Raw genomic sequence first — 13,948 nt, 5'->3', positions numbered from 1 at the left:
TATCCTCTACATTACCTGTCAGCTCTGACAAAACGGTTAGTCTCAATTTACACTCTATTTAAAGGAATATTTTGAATGAGTTTTGTTTCAGAAATACCAAATATGTCAATAGAGGGTTGCCTTTTATGTTTCGGGATTTGGCAACTCTAGTGTTGCAATCTGGCAACTGACAGCTCTATCGTAAAGTTGGATATTTTTGAACTTATACGTACCCAGATCGTTATGACATACGCGTGCTATTTGTGTTCTCCACAATAACTTAACAGATGCATCTCGGCCCAAAAATGGAATTAAATCGTAAACATTTTCGTGCGATTATTTTTTACAACTTTCGACGTGGATTAACTCAGCAACAGTGCATGGATGAACTTAATTCAATTCTTGGCGATGGAGCTCCATCAAGGACCAGTGTTTATCGATGGTATGGTGAATTCAATCGTGGTCGTAATTCTCTCCAAGACGAATTTCGTGAAGGTCGTCCAAAATCAGTTGTTGTTACGAAAACCATTGATGCTGTGCGCGAATTTATATTACAACATCGTCATGTGACCTACCGTGAGATTGAGACAATTTTAGGCATTAGCGGGACCAGCATACAGTCAATATTGCATAAACATTTGAGTTTTATCTTCCTCTTGAAGATGATCACTTGGTGATCAAAACACGTGTCGAGGTGTAAAAATAACGATTTGGTGTTGGGAAAAAACTCCAGTAATATTCGTTTGACTGTCAAAAAAATTTGTTCGCGTTGGAGACCACACAATTTGTCAAGTGCTCATAAGAAGGCTCGTGTCGATTGGTCGAAGGAAATGCTCCAAAAATACGATCGCGGTGCTTCAAAACACGTTTATGACATCGTGACAGGTGATGAATCGTGGATTTACGCGTATGAGCCCGAAAGTAAATAGCAGTCGACTGTATGAGTGATTCAAGATGAGCCAAATCCAACAAAAGGGTTTCGCTCACGAAGCACTTCCAACCACATGGTCGCCTGTTTTTCGGAAAAACTGGACATGTCGCAACCGTACCACTACAACAACACAGAACAGTCAATTCTGAGTGGTACACAACCATTTGTTTGCCAGTTGTCTTCCAAGAAATCGGGAAAACCAACCGCCGAAAACAGATCACTCTTCACCACGACATTGCGAGCTCTCACACATCGGCTCAAACAACTGCATTTTTGAGCACCCAAAACATCGATTTGATGAGTCATCCGCCGTATAATCCTGACTTGGCACCGAATGACTTCTTTTTATTCCCGCACATAAAAAACAAAATGAGAGGTCAACGTTTCTCAAAACCTGAAGAAGCGGTTGCTGCATTCAGAATGCATGTTATGGAGATACCACAATCAGAGTGGCAAAAGAGCTTCGACAATTGGTTCAAACGCATGCAAAAGTGTATAGATCTTCAAGGGGAATATTTTGCAAAACAATAAAGTGGTTTTCAATTGTTAATATTTTTTTTTGTTCTCTTATCCCGAAAAATAAAAGGCAACCCTCTTATTTTGGCAGATGATGGAATCTTCGACCGAATGAAACCCAGTGAATAGAGACCATACATAAGGATCGGTAAATTTGAGGTTCCTAATCATATTCCAATAGACTATCTGAAGAATAAAAAGAAGTGTGAACATGAATATAAGCTTATATATGTGATTGTAATTTGTTTTAGATTCATTTGGAACATATTTTGAATAATAATTATAATATTCAGGTTCAATTTTGACATGTTTCTGTTTAATAAGTAAGAAAAGATAAAATGTAAAACACGAATAAAATATTCCTACACTGATTTTATCTGGATTCGGAGAAATTCAATCATTGAGTCAACTTACCAAATCGGCCTTGGAAGTAACACTGGTATTGATGGAAGCGTTGGAAGGATTATTTTCCTTTTTAACTTCCAATTCCTTCGTCTGAATGCATTAACAAAGTAAATAATCAATGTTTGAAGATACTAATATTTTGGGTACATTGTCATATCTAAATGTTGTTTTTGTTTGATTATGAATGAAGCTTCTTGGAATGTTCAAAAGTATGGGAAATAAAATTAGATTCGGATAGATTCCACTAGACAAATTTATAATAATTATATCATGAATGTTATTAGATTTCGGATTGCGATTTTTGAAGATGGGGTTAATTTGACCATTTTAAATTTTCTGAATTGAATATAACAATATAATAATATAACAATTTCATTTATTACGGTACCTTATACTCGTATGATGATGCCATAGTCCAAAAGTAATGCAATTCTGGATGTTTAACGTGGGAGATTTGAGTTTCCTATCGACCTCAGTAAGTAGAAGTTATAGAACTGGTAGAAGTGTAGTGTATCCATTGAAAACCCTTTTTTATAACCATAACAAAGATACCGTCTCTTGACGCTTGTTTGTTCTAGTCATCCCCTAATGATGCTGACTTGGTTAGTGAAACACACGTCAACAGAGAGCATTTTTGTTTTGGTAAGAAAAAATTGTTCCCAAAAGATTCATTTCACACCAGAGATTTCAAATTCTACACATAATGAAGTACGTGACATGACATTATCATTTATTGGTAACAGTGTCTGATGTCAGAATATGAGTAGAAGGAACCTACGTGCCAAAAAAAATATTTTGTCATCAACCCCGTGTTCCGAGATTTCGAAATTGATGAATTCAACTGACGATTTCCCTCAGAGATTGGAAATTTGTTGGATTGTTCAGAAGTGACTCTAGATCTAGATCTCTATTGCCTCTAGATTTCCCTAGGTATATTTTATTTGGTTTTGTTCGCTTGGTTGACAAAGAAGCAGATTTACAATAATAATACCTACTAGTGTATTTGGGAACTTTCTTGTTATCCTTTTTCGCGGATATCAAAATAATTTATAATCCGTGGCAATAAATTGATTGCCATGGTTAACAGAACACATCATCTTTGGTGAATTTCATCAGTTCGGACTTCCATTGTCTAATATAATAGGTATGTGTTGAAATCTCCGGAATATCAAATGAAAATGTACCCCAACAAAAATCAGGGCACCAAACGCAGACTGCGATTCCAAGAATCGCATTTACCTGGTACCCTGTGAGTGTGTCAAATCCTACATCGGTAAAACTAAGAGGCTATTGAAAGTCCCATCAACATGACATCAAGTGGTCCCAAGCTGAGATCATCCATACTGGTTCTGAAGAAAATTCACCGACGCATGCAGCCAAACTAGCGTAGAGCTACGCAACATATGGAAACCCATAATGAAGCGGAAAACGGTCAACCCCCGCCTAGCGGCCATCTCCCGCTAAACCGGTGAAGCAGAGAGAGGTGATAGGTGAAAGAACTCGAAAGACCTATAAATAGTCATCTCTCGGAGTTCAATCATCACCCAAAGACGATTGTGAATACTAAAAAGCGAAAGGTTGTGAAGTAACTTGGCTTGAAATCTCTTAATTTTTCAATTTTTGTTTCATTTTGATTGTTCAATTTTCAATTTTTTGCCTGGTTCTTGATTCCATTGTAAGGTTTTTTCGGTTTTTTTTGCTTAATATCATTGTTATTTTTTCAGCTTTCCTTTTTGATTTTCATGTTCATTTTTCATTTCAGGATTTCAAATTCTACCATATCAGACACAGGAAGTTGGGACTAATGAAATTCACCATGTAACATTGTCAACCACCTTCAAACACTTCATTTTTAGGCTCAACATATTCCCAAATGAGTAATTTGTTCCATTTCAAAATAAAGATTACATGAATTGAAGGGGTTATATTTTTAGGAGTGATCAATTTTTGGGAAAGAAAGTTTTTGGCTTTCTACTACTCCATTTCGATACAAAAAAAAAAGATGAGGGAATCTTCCAAAGAAAGGAAGGAAGTAATCAATTTGAAAATAAGTAACTCTATACATGGATGTGTAGATCATGTAAAGAAGTAACTTTCAGATACAAACTGAAAGAAAGTCCTCCTGAAACAGCTACTTTCATATAAACATGGAATTACACGAAAGAAAAAAATTCTTTCGAAACAAATACTTCTATGAAATTATATGAACACTGAATTATACAGAAGATACTTTTCTTTACTCAGTTTGTATTTCAAACATTCGTTGTAGAATAAAATCAGATATCATTCACTTGAGTTCTACTTTAAATTTGTTACCATTCATTTAACAGTCATAAGTGGTGACGAATCATAGGTACTTATATAGTTATGGCATCAAAACCAAAGTCCAATCGTCCTAATGGAAGAGCCAAGACCAAAAAAAGGACGCCAAGTTCGATCAAATTTCAAGTTTTTGCTCACTGTTTCCTCACGATTACCGTGGCGTAATGCATCAGGAGTTTTTGTCACATGATCATGCAATCAATAAGGAGTATTATCTTGTTGATTGTGGAATAACAATTCATGACATTTCATCTCGATAATGCTCGTCATTGCTTGTTTGCAATTTTTCGTACAAAAACAACACCGCAATCTTACCTCAGCTACCGTATCCATCAGATTTGGCCCTCTGGGACTTTTTTCAGTTACGAAGTTTGAAAAGACCTTTGAAAGAACGGCGTTTTGCAACGATTGAGAAGATAAAAAAACGAATCTCTGAGAAAGCTCAAGGACATATAAAATATTGCATATCATAACTGCTTCGAGGATTGGAATAAACCGTGGCATCTGAAGGGAACTACATCGAAGGGAAAAATTAGAAGTTAATGAATAAATAAATATTTTTAGTGGAAAAATAAAATTCACCATATTTTTTCAACAGAGTAGTATTTTTTATTTGTTCCATATTCACCTAAGAGAACTTATGTGTTCACATACTGATTCAATTGCCTCTGTAGAATTGACTAGCAGTTGTATATCCTGTATTTATTAATAAAAACCTTCAATGGAAATAAATTCAGGGATGTATCGTTATAAAGAAGCAAAAATTATTAATCTTCTGAGGTTCACATGAGATACCGTAATTTAGAGATAATTCCGATGGAGATTATATCGTGATTTATTCAACAGGGACTGCAGATTTATTAGCGAAAACCTGCTTCATGCGAAGCTTTCTGCTGAATGCTATGAATATGCGATTCATTCTTGATGGAGGTTTGAAATCAGCATCTAATTTCTATATAAATATTTTCTGCTCCTCTGAAATATGTTTTCTTCTATTCCTTCTTCATTTTTCTCCATTACATATTTTGGAAAAAATAATTCACAAAAAAACATCTGAAACAGTTTTGTTTTCCTACCTTTATTCTGTGAGAATACCCATTAACGGCTTCTCTAGAAATGAAAAAATCAGTATGACAACTTTGCTTATGTTATCGACAGGAAACCCCAATGGAAAGATTTATTGTTTGATACCATTTCATTGGTAGTATGTCGTCAGCATTGGCATTGCCATGCATTTGGGCTCGTGGATCATCTATTTCTAGAAATATTCAAGGCAACATCTTGCCAATGACAGTATAACTTGTCAAATTCGCATACTTGAGAGGAACACCAGAACCAAGTACACCAATCTAATGCAGTTATCAGAAGAAACAATACAAATGTTGTAGAAAGAAGCCAACATTTTCATAGAAATGTTTTTTCATTGTTTACCAATATTGTTTTCCTATTTTTCAACTCATCTATGGTATTGTTTAGTATAAGAAAGAGAAAAATCCATTTTTGAACTCATATGTTTGTAAGGACTCATGTTTAGAGTCAGAAACGGCCATGACCACCATTCTTACGAAAACGCCATCTTGGACTAAGACGCCAGATTGGAGAAAATCTATATGTGACGTAATATCACATATAGATGTCGCCTTTGCACAGTCGTCACGACTGTGCAAAGGCGCATGAACATTATGCAGCGATTTGCCGATGGCAATGAAAATGGGCAACGCCAACGACTGTTAAAACGTCTGCATATGTACATAAAGTGAGTGAGCATATGTGAAGACTGTCTGTAAATCAAATTATGTACAACAATTTGTTCACTTACCTACACTGTAGGTTAATGGACTGACACCTATCAGAAAACAACTACTCCCCTGGCTAATACCACGAAGGGCGTTGGATTATATCCGACAGGTGTCAGTGCAGGATTCTTCACTGAAGTTATTTCTGCATATGCTGGTGGCGATACAACTGCCTAAATCGATTGGAACACACTTGCAGATCAGTTTCGGGCCGTTCGGCTACTCGCCAGTGCAAGGTAGTGTATATCATCAACATAAAGTCGATGATTCCCCATAATTGAAAACCAAATTCCTTCAGAATATCATTCCTCGATGGCTGAAGCCATCGTCAAACATGTTTGTCAGCGCTCCATCTGCCTGTGAACGAGGTAACCAACCTTGTACTACCTTGCAATGACGAATGGCCAAACAGCCCGAAACCGGTCTGCAGGTGTGTTCCCATAATTGAAAATCGATTCCGGCAGTTATATCGCCAACCTTATATGCAGGAATAACTTCAGTGAAGAATCCTGCACTGACACACGTCGAATGTAATCCAACGCCCTTCGTGGTATTAGCCAGGGGAGTAGTTGTTTTCCGATATGTGTTAAGGCTAGCCTGAACAAAGTGTTGTTATAGATAATTTGATCTGCATATCTGTTGGCATTCATTCAATTCAGTTCTTCTAAATTTGGTTGAACCAAATATCAAGAAGTTACTTTGCGATATTTGGCAACAAATAATTTCAATGCCAGTGGTTGGCATGTCTCCACTCTTCTTTCTCATTGTCTTCCTTCGAAACACACCGAAAGACACTTAAGCGATTTTCATTGGCACACGGCTGGCACGTGCCAACGGTCGCATCTACATCGATTCGGCTTTGCCAACTGCGGCATAGTGTGGACCCGCTTTAACAAACATCCCAGTAGGACAATTAATCGAAATTGACCCATTTCCGTGTTTTTTTAAAAAGTTGATTTGAAAAACTGTTCTCACAACACTAAAATTTTTAGTTCTTATTTCTCAAACATCCACGCTTCTGTTAACTTCATGGATTGGAACATATGATAATAATTCATTCAGTCAAACAAGACTAAGGGTCATATTCAACAATAAAATTAAATTTTTGAAGAAAACAATTTTTCTTCAACATCTTCGTTATATTTAAGTTGTCTTCAACTTTTTTCGGTTTTTTTTTAACCCCCCCTTGGCATCAAACCGGAGTTTATTTTGCCGAAGACTTTTCGAATCAATCGAGTTACTACGTTTTATATTGATATTTTAGATTTAATTATGAATGTTAGAATTATATTGTATATTTTTTCAATTGAGTGTAGCAGAAAGAACTGTTTTATTAGTCGGAAACAAAACATTTTTTCTGGTTAATTAGATATTTATTCATCTCCTGCACGTACTTCGACTCATTCCAAGAAACTTTCATTTCAGAAGATATTGAAGATATAGATAAACAAATATTGACCTCTGTAGAAACTCAATTGTCTGTTAAAATAATAGCTATGGCGAATGAGTGAATCAGTCATGATGTTAAACTTGAACTCTCGTGTATCTACAGAATAATATAAATTGAACAATCAATACATATACCGTTAGTGTCTTACCTCGGATTCCATTCTCACAGCTGCATGAACAGAAATACATCAAATTAGTTCTCACATAATCCGATCTCACTTAAAGTTTACACATGAACTAATGGTAATGAAAACAAAAGTCACTCGATTCCATTTCAAATTCAAATTTCATGTAAATCTGTATTCATTCTAGGATTCCTACGGTAATAATTTTAAAGAATTTCTCTACACTGATTGTAGTACAATTTTTGACAGTCAAGAATTTCTATAAATAAATTAATTCAATAAAAAAATTATGCGAAGAACATAAATTGTAATTATGCAAATTAATTGGTGAAAAGATTAAAAACTAACTATTCAACTTTGTTGAAATATTCAGTATTATTATTCAAGTAGTACTCCTTTCAAAACCCCAAGTGGAATTGTTGTCAACTTAACGTGAATAAAAAAAATCTGAATTTAATAGTAAAACATATGCCATGAATTAAACACCATGAAGCACAATTTGCAATATTATCTGAAACCAACTTTGTTTGTGATAGGCGCGTCAAAAATTGTGTTGCAGTTCTGGTTTTTGAGAACAGTGCTTGTTTTGAATTTATTTTATGCCAGAAATTCCAGTTCTACATTTCGTAAGCTGGTAATGTTAAAATTTTTAAGTTTTCACAATGTATTGGTGTCCTATGAAATAGAAAACCTTTTTTATGTAAAAAAAAACAACACAGTCATATTTATCTTGTTTTGATATGATCAAGCTTCCATTCAATAGATTATTTATCGTTGATGAAAGTTTCCAGTACAAAAGTAATACAGCGCTGTTTGATTTTGAAATTGACAAACTTTCTAATTTGATATTATCAAATACTTGTTCTATAGGGTCCAATTTTCCATGACTCTGCAGCATAAATCAGAATGACTTTGACAGATGGCATGGGTTATGTTTGTTTTGAAGACCGCTCAATCGCATACGCATACTCCTGAAACTAAAGAAAACCCCTCAAGAAAAAGTCTAACGGGATCAAATCGCCCGATCTCGGTGGCCAGTTCACATCACCTCCACGTGAGATGACCATGCCCTCAAATCGGTCGTGGAGATCATTCAATGTGGCATGAGCTGTGTGGCATGTAGCACCGTCCTGATGAAATCATATGTCTTTGGTGTGCAGATAATCCAACTCAAGCCAAAAAAAGTTGGTAATCATCGACCTAGAGTGCTTTCCATTGACGGAGGCCTGGCTAACGTCGTTCTCAAAGAAAAATTGACCAATGACGACTCCAGCCCAAAATCCATACCACACAGTGACTTTTTCGGGATGCATTGGACTTTTGGATTATGTTTTTGCTTGCTTTTTTAAACATTTGAGAATCTTACCGCTCTTCTAGGGATGATTGAAGTGCTTATTGCACTGTTCTTATTTTTTATCGCGTTCGCCAGAGAACGATCTGGACCCACAGATGAGCAGACTGAATAGATTTCACGCTTACTTTACATTGGGAGTTATTCTTTTGTTATTTGTCTGTTGTGACTATGGAATAAGTAACATGAATGAAATTGTTGGCAATAGTTACCGAAATGATCGTAAAAGTCATGATGTAATGTGTTTATATCTATTTTGCAACTTATTTTTGAATAATTATTCAGGATCTGGCGTACTACGAGTCTCAAAGCCTCAAATTGTTCCCTACGAGTTGAAAATTTTATTCTTCCCAAAAGATTCTACATTTTCTCAAAAATAGATATAACACATCAAATCCCAAGAAAAATTTTCATTATACATGGAGAATTCAACATTAGCAATTGAATTTTCAAATACTGAACAATTTCACTTGGGACAGTAATGTACTTGAACGTCAATTCATGGCCTTTTAGCTTTCTGAAGCTTTCATTTACTTTTGTTTTCAATCTATCTTTTCCTATCTCTCTTTCTCTGCTGACTAATTGAATTTTTCGTCAATCTGAGATGAAACATGAATTATTTTGGTTTAACACCAGTAGAAAACTATTTCTGCCATTTTGAAAATTGGAGTTATGAAACGTGGCAACAGAGATGAATAAAAATAGTATAGGTGCTAGAATATATGGTCAATAATATCAATCTAAATTATTTTCTTGAAATGAATTTTTCTGCAGGGTAGTTCACTCTAGTACAAATTGCAAAACTTTGGTCCCTCCTGCATGATGAAACATTTTTGTTCAAGTTTGATATAACTTATTTGAGTTTGGAATGATGAAGATTTTTCGAAGAGTGGAATTTCTGTCAATAATTAAAATGTAGAGTACAATTCGAAACGAAAGACAATGGAGATTTCTTGAAAGCTAAATTTCCCTGAATCCATATTCACACGGATATAAATCTGACCAACTTTTCAGATAAAATTCACCTGTATTTGGTAATTCAACGGTTATTTTCTCCTGCATCGATTGCTTCTTTTTGATTTTCCCTGTATGATAAAAGAATTTTTCGAATTCAATATGTATTATCTAGGTTTGAGATGATGCAGCAGTTTTTTGGGAAATTTTTTTTTGACGTATGGGTAATGCCATATTTTTAATTTTTTTGAAACAATTTGAGGCACATTATACGCGATTGGAATTATTATCCGTGAAATATGACAAGAAATTACCACCTGAAATTAAGGACATAATTTTAGATACACCCTGTATGACTTGTATCTGCACATATTATAATTCAAAAATAAACATTATCTGAAGTTGATAGATTAACGAAACAATCTTTTTGGTGAATCAGAAGTTCATAGATAAGTATCTAATGAATTATATAGGTAAAGACGAAGTAAACGATATTGTTCACATTTGAAGTTGGCGGCACTCTCAAAGGCCAAAAAAAACAATAATACATAGAAATGAACCATCAGCGAACTAGTCCACGCGGACTGTAGACTTGGCGGTTCGTACCTATTGGATAATTATTACTAACCAAGTTTTATGATTGGCTGAAAAGTCATGAAATTAAATTTGAAATCATGTTATGGCAACGAATAGAAATCGGGGAATGCGGGGATGGTTATCGCCATCGTGTTCAGTTCAGAAACTGTATGGACACACCATGCAGAGACTTTCCCCCTATTTTTGTTTTCAATCCCATTGACTTGATTGAGAATTGAAAAATTTAATTGAAAATTGAAACAAAGCATCAGGCGCAAAAATAATTTTCCAGAATTTGATAAGAAGGTATTAGAGCTAATTAAAGAAGAATTACATAATATTACCGAAAAATACTGGCAGAAAAGGTTTAAAAAAATAATTTTAGTTGAAGAAGACTATATGGAGATTGAACACTTTCATATTAGTGGTAAAAATAAATTCATTATTGATTATTTAAATAACGACAGTGACAGTGAAACAGGAAATATGAAGAGGAATTATCAGAAGCTTTCGAAGAAAGTTAGTGAAGTATTTTTGAAGCGGTCGATTGTATATATATGTGAGTAAGTAGTATTCAGAAGTATTTTCAATTATCAGTCGGTTATTTGAATCCCTACTTTCTCACTCACCTATTATTTGAATATCTGAAAATCTGAAAATACATAATTGTTGAAACTAACTGTGTGTGTCATGATGAGAAGTGTTTTGATTCAAAATATTTACTATCAATTTATGTCACATTTTATTTGAAGACTAGGTACACTGAATACCTACATTTTAAGTGCCACGGAAAAAGTCTGAACAACATTCAACGAACTCTTGCACCAGCACCCACTTGTATGTTGAAAGAGGTCGTCTATTGTGTTAAGTGGCTGGTCATTGCGAACAATATTTTTCGTAGAACCAACCCAGCGGAAGTACACCCAACAAAAGGATAACTTAATGAATGAACACAGTCTGTGGCTATCGTCACGTATGCCATTAAATATGTCAGAGGCTGCTTCAACAACCGTTTGCTTCAGTGTTTCTCAATCAGTTGCGACTCGTTTTTTATAGAAAATAGTTAAGAGGCATGAAAAAAATATACACTGAAATGTGACTTCTATTGTGTTTTAATTAAATTCCTATTAATTAATGGCTAGTAGAAAAGAATCATACTTACAAAGCTATCCTTATTATATCATAGACACCTGTTCTAGGTATAGTGAAAGTAACCTTTATTGTGAATACTTAAAGCTATCAGCATACTTCTTCCTGTGTTGTGATTCGAATAGCGATGGTGAACAATATGAAAAAGAGATACCAGTGAATACGATTCGGATGCATTTGAATATTGAAACACAGAGAGTATGTTTCAATGTATATAAGAATCTACATCTCAAGTTTGGTTCCGAGGGAAACAAACTATTACAAGCAACATTAGATTTGACCGAAATCCCTTTCCCAACTGTACGTAAAATAGTCAAAAACAAACCGTATCAACCCAAGACGCAATGTAATACGGGATAACCAAAACCTTCAGATGTTCATCTAATAAAATCATTGATAAAAACAATATACGACTGTTTCAAAAACAATGAGATTCCTACAAATGAAATCATAAGGACGAAATTGAATACTTCCGGCCATAATATGAGCTGCTGTGAGAAAAGTCTTCAGAATTGGATAAAGAAACTAGGATTTGGTTTCAAAATAATGAACAAACATCAAGCAGTTATGGAAAGCAGAAGAAAAGTGGAATTACGTAACAAATACTTAGAACAAATAACAAAATATAGACAAGAACAACTGCATAATTTCTATTTAGACAAAACTTGGTATGACACTCACGACACAGTTACGAATGTGTCGTGACTGATGGTTCGATAATGTGTACGCCTAACATGCATGCAAACAAAAGATTGCGACTAATAATTGTGCATTGCGGAGGGGTTCCGAATTCTTTCAAGTTGAGTGGAAAAAAAATTTGAGGACGGCAATGTTGACTATCATAAGAACTTGGAAGCTAATATTTTTGGGGAATGGTTTGAAAAAACATTGATCCCAAATTTGGATGCGAATAGTGTAATAGTTCTTGTCAACGCTTCCTATCATTCGCGACAGCTCATCAAAGTACCGAATAAAAATCCGAGGACAGATGAAATACAAAGTTTTTTAATGGATAACAATTTGTTATAACTATACCAAAAACCAACTACTTGAAGTTTTACAGACAAAAACATTTCTAAAAGTATATGCCCTTGAGAGTATTGCTGAAAAGTATGGACACACCATACTGAGAATTCCCCCTTATTTTTGTGTTTTCAATCACATGGGGTTGATTTGGGATAAATTGAAACAAAGTATCAGGCGTAAAAATAATTTTCCAAAATTTGATAAGAAGGTAATAGAGCTAGTTAAAGAAGTATTTAATATTATATATATATATATATATATATATATATATATATATATATATATATATATATACATTAATATATGTTAAAAAAAAAAAGAATTTGAAGCTTTATAACTCCTATTTATTATATGCGGGCGCTTTCGACAGCTGGTCGTGCTCTCATCATCAAGGCTATACTCAAACTGGCAATTTGAGTAGAGTCTTGAAGTATACCTGTATCGTAAGTGTCTTAAATTAAAGTCACAATATTACCTTATCTACTAGTCTTATGTACATAAATAAGAACTAGTAGACTATGGTATAAATAAGGATAGCTTTGTGAGTATGACTAGTTTGATCTTCCTCTTGAAGATGATCACTTGGTGATCGAAACACGTGTCGAAGTGTTAAAATAACGGTTTGGTGTTGGGAAAAACTCCAGTAATATTCATTACAACACCAAAGGTTTCAAACAGTGCATCACAAGTAGAAAATAATACTTGATACGTCTGTCTCGAATATAATATCTATTTTTTTGTGTCAACGGCATCGGCTATGTTAATGCTCCCAAGCCACCTGTGGAGGAGCATCACTGCTGTTTGCAGTTTATCAGCCATGTAACGTTGCAGAATTATCGCAACTGAATAAAAATATTTATTTTCATTTATCATAATGATGAAAATATTTTTGGAACCATACCATCGCTCAACTCGTCCACCAGAACCTCATTACCAAGGTTTTTATTATTAAGAAACAGTGCTAGCTGAACGATTGTACATAAATAACTGTTATGAATGATAATAATTTTATATACGACGCAATTACCAATGTACCTACTAAGGAAGATAGAAGGAACCTTATTTTTGTTTCATTATTCTCATATATTAACATTCATAATGAACACAACTAGAACACAACACAACACAACTATGAACACAACTAGAAACTTAGAGATTTGATCAGCCTACAAGTAAGTAATGTAAAATTCTACAAATCAAGCTCATTATCTGATTCACCCAACTATTATTACTGAAATTTATGTCTCAGGGAAAGTGTTGAAAAAGAAATAAAAAGCAATTCGACTGAGGACACTATTATCATTACACTTATTGGCGACAGTGAAAATGAAATATTTGTAGTGAAATTAATGTTTTACTTATTTTAAAA

General features: G+C 34.4%; 1 protein-coding gene across 3 annotated transcripts in view; it reads right to left on the bottom strand.

The window, feature by feature from the left end:
• Nucleotides 1-13,948, bottom strand: part of LOC111506553 (solute carrier family 2, facilitated glucose transporter member 1) — a 104,777-nt gene that overhangs the window by 65,192 nt on the left and 25,637 nt on the right. Inside the window, exons 1-2 of one of the 3 annotated variants that reach the window (XM_023161663.2) lie at nt 7,548-7,574; nt 1,841-1,921 (exon numbers count right to left, since the gene is read on the bottom strand). The exons of the other annotated variants lie outside the window; for them this stretch is intronic. Coding sequence (XP_023017431.2) covers nt 1,841-1,921; nt 7,548-7,559 — 93 coding nt within the window. The 5' untranslated portion in view covers nt 7,560-7,574. Of the gene's footprint in view, nt 1-1,840; nt 1,922-7,547; nt 7,575-13,948 lie in introns of those variants that run through there. 3 annotated transcript variants of the gene reach the window in all.

Source organism: Leptinotarsa decemlineata, unplaced genomic scaffold (genome assembly GCF_025532065.1).
Source record: "Leptinotarsa decemlineata unplaced genomic scaffold, Ldec_3_MD MMD2_P_RNA_scaffold_5, whole genome shotgun sequence".
In the NCBI taxonomy this organism is placed as follows: Eukaryota; Metazoa; Arthropoda; class Insecta; order Coleoptera; family Chrysomelidae; genus Leptinotarsa; species Leptinotarsa decemlineata.
This window is presented reverse-complemented; position numbering and strand designations above follow the sequence as displayed.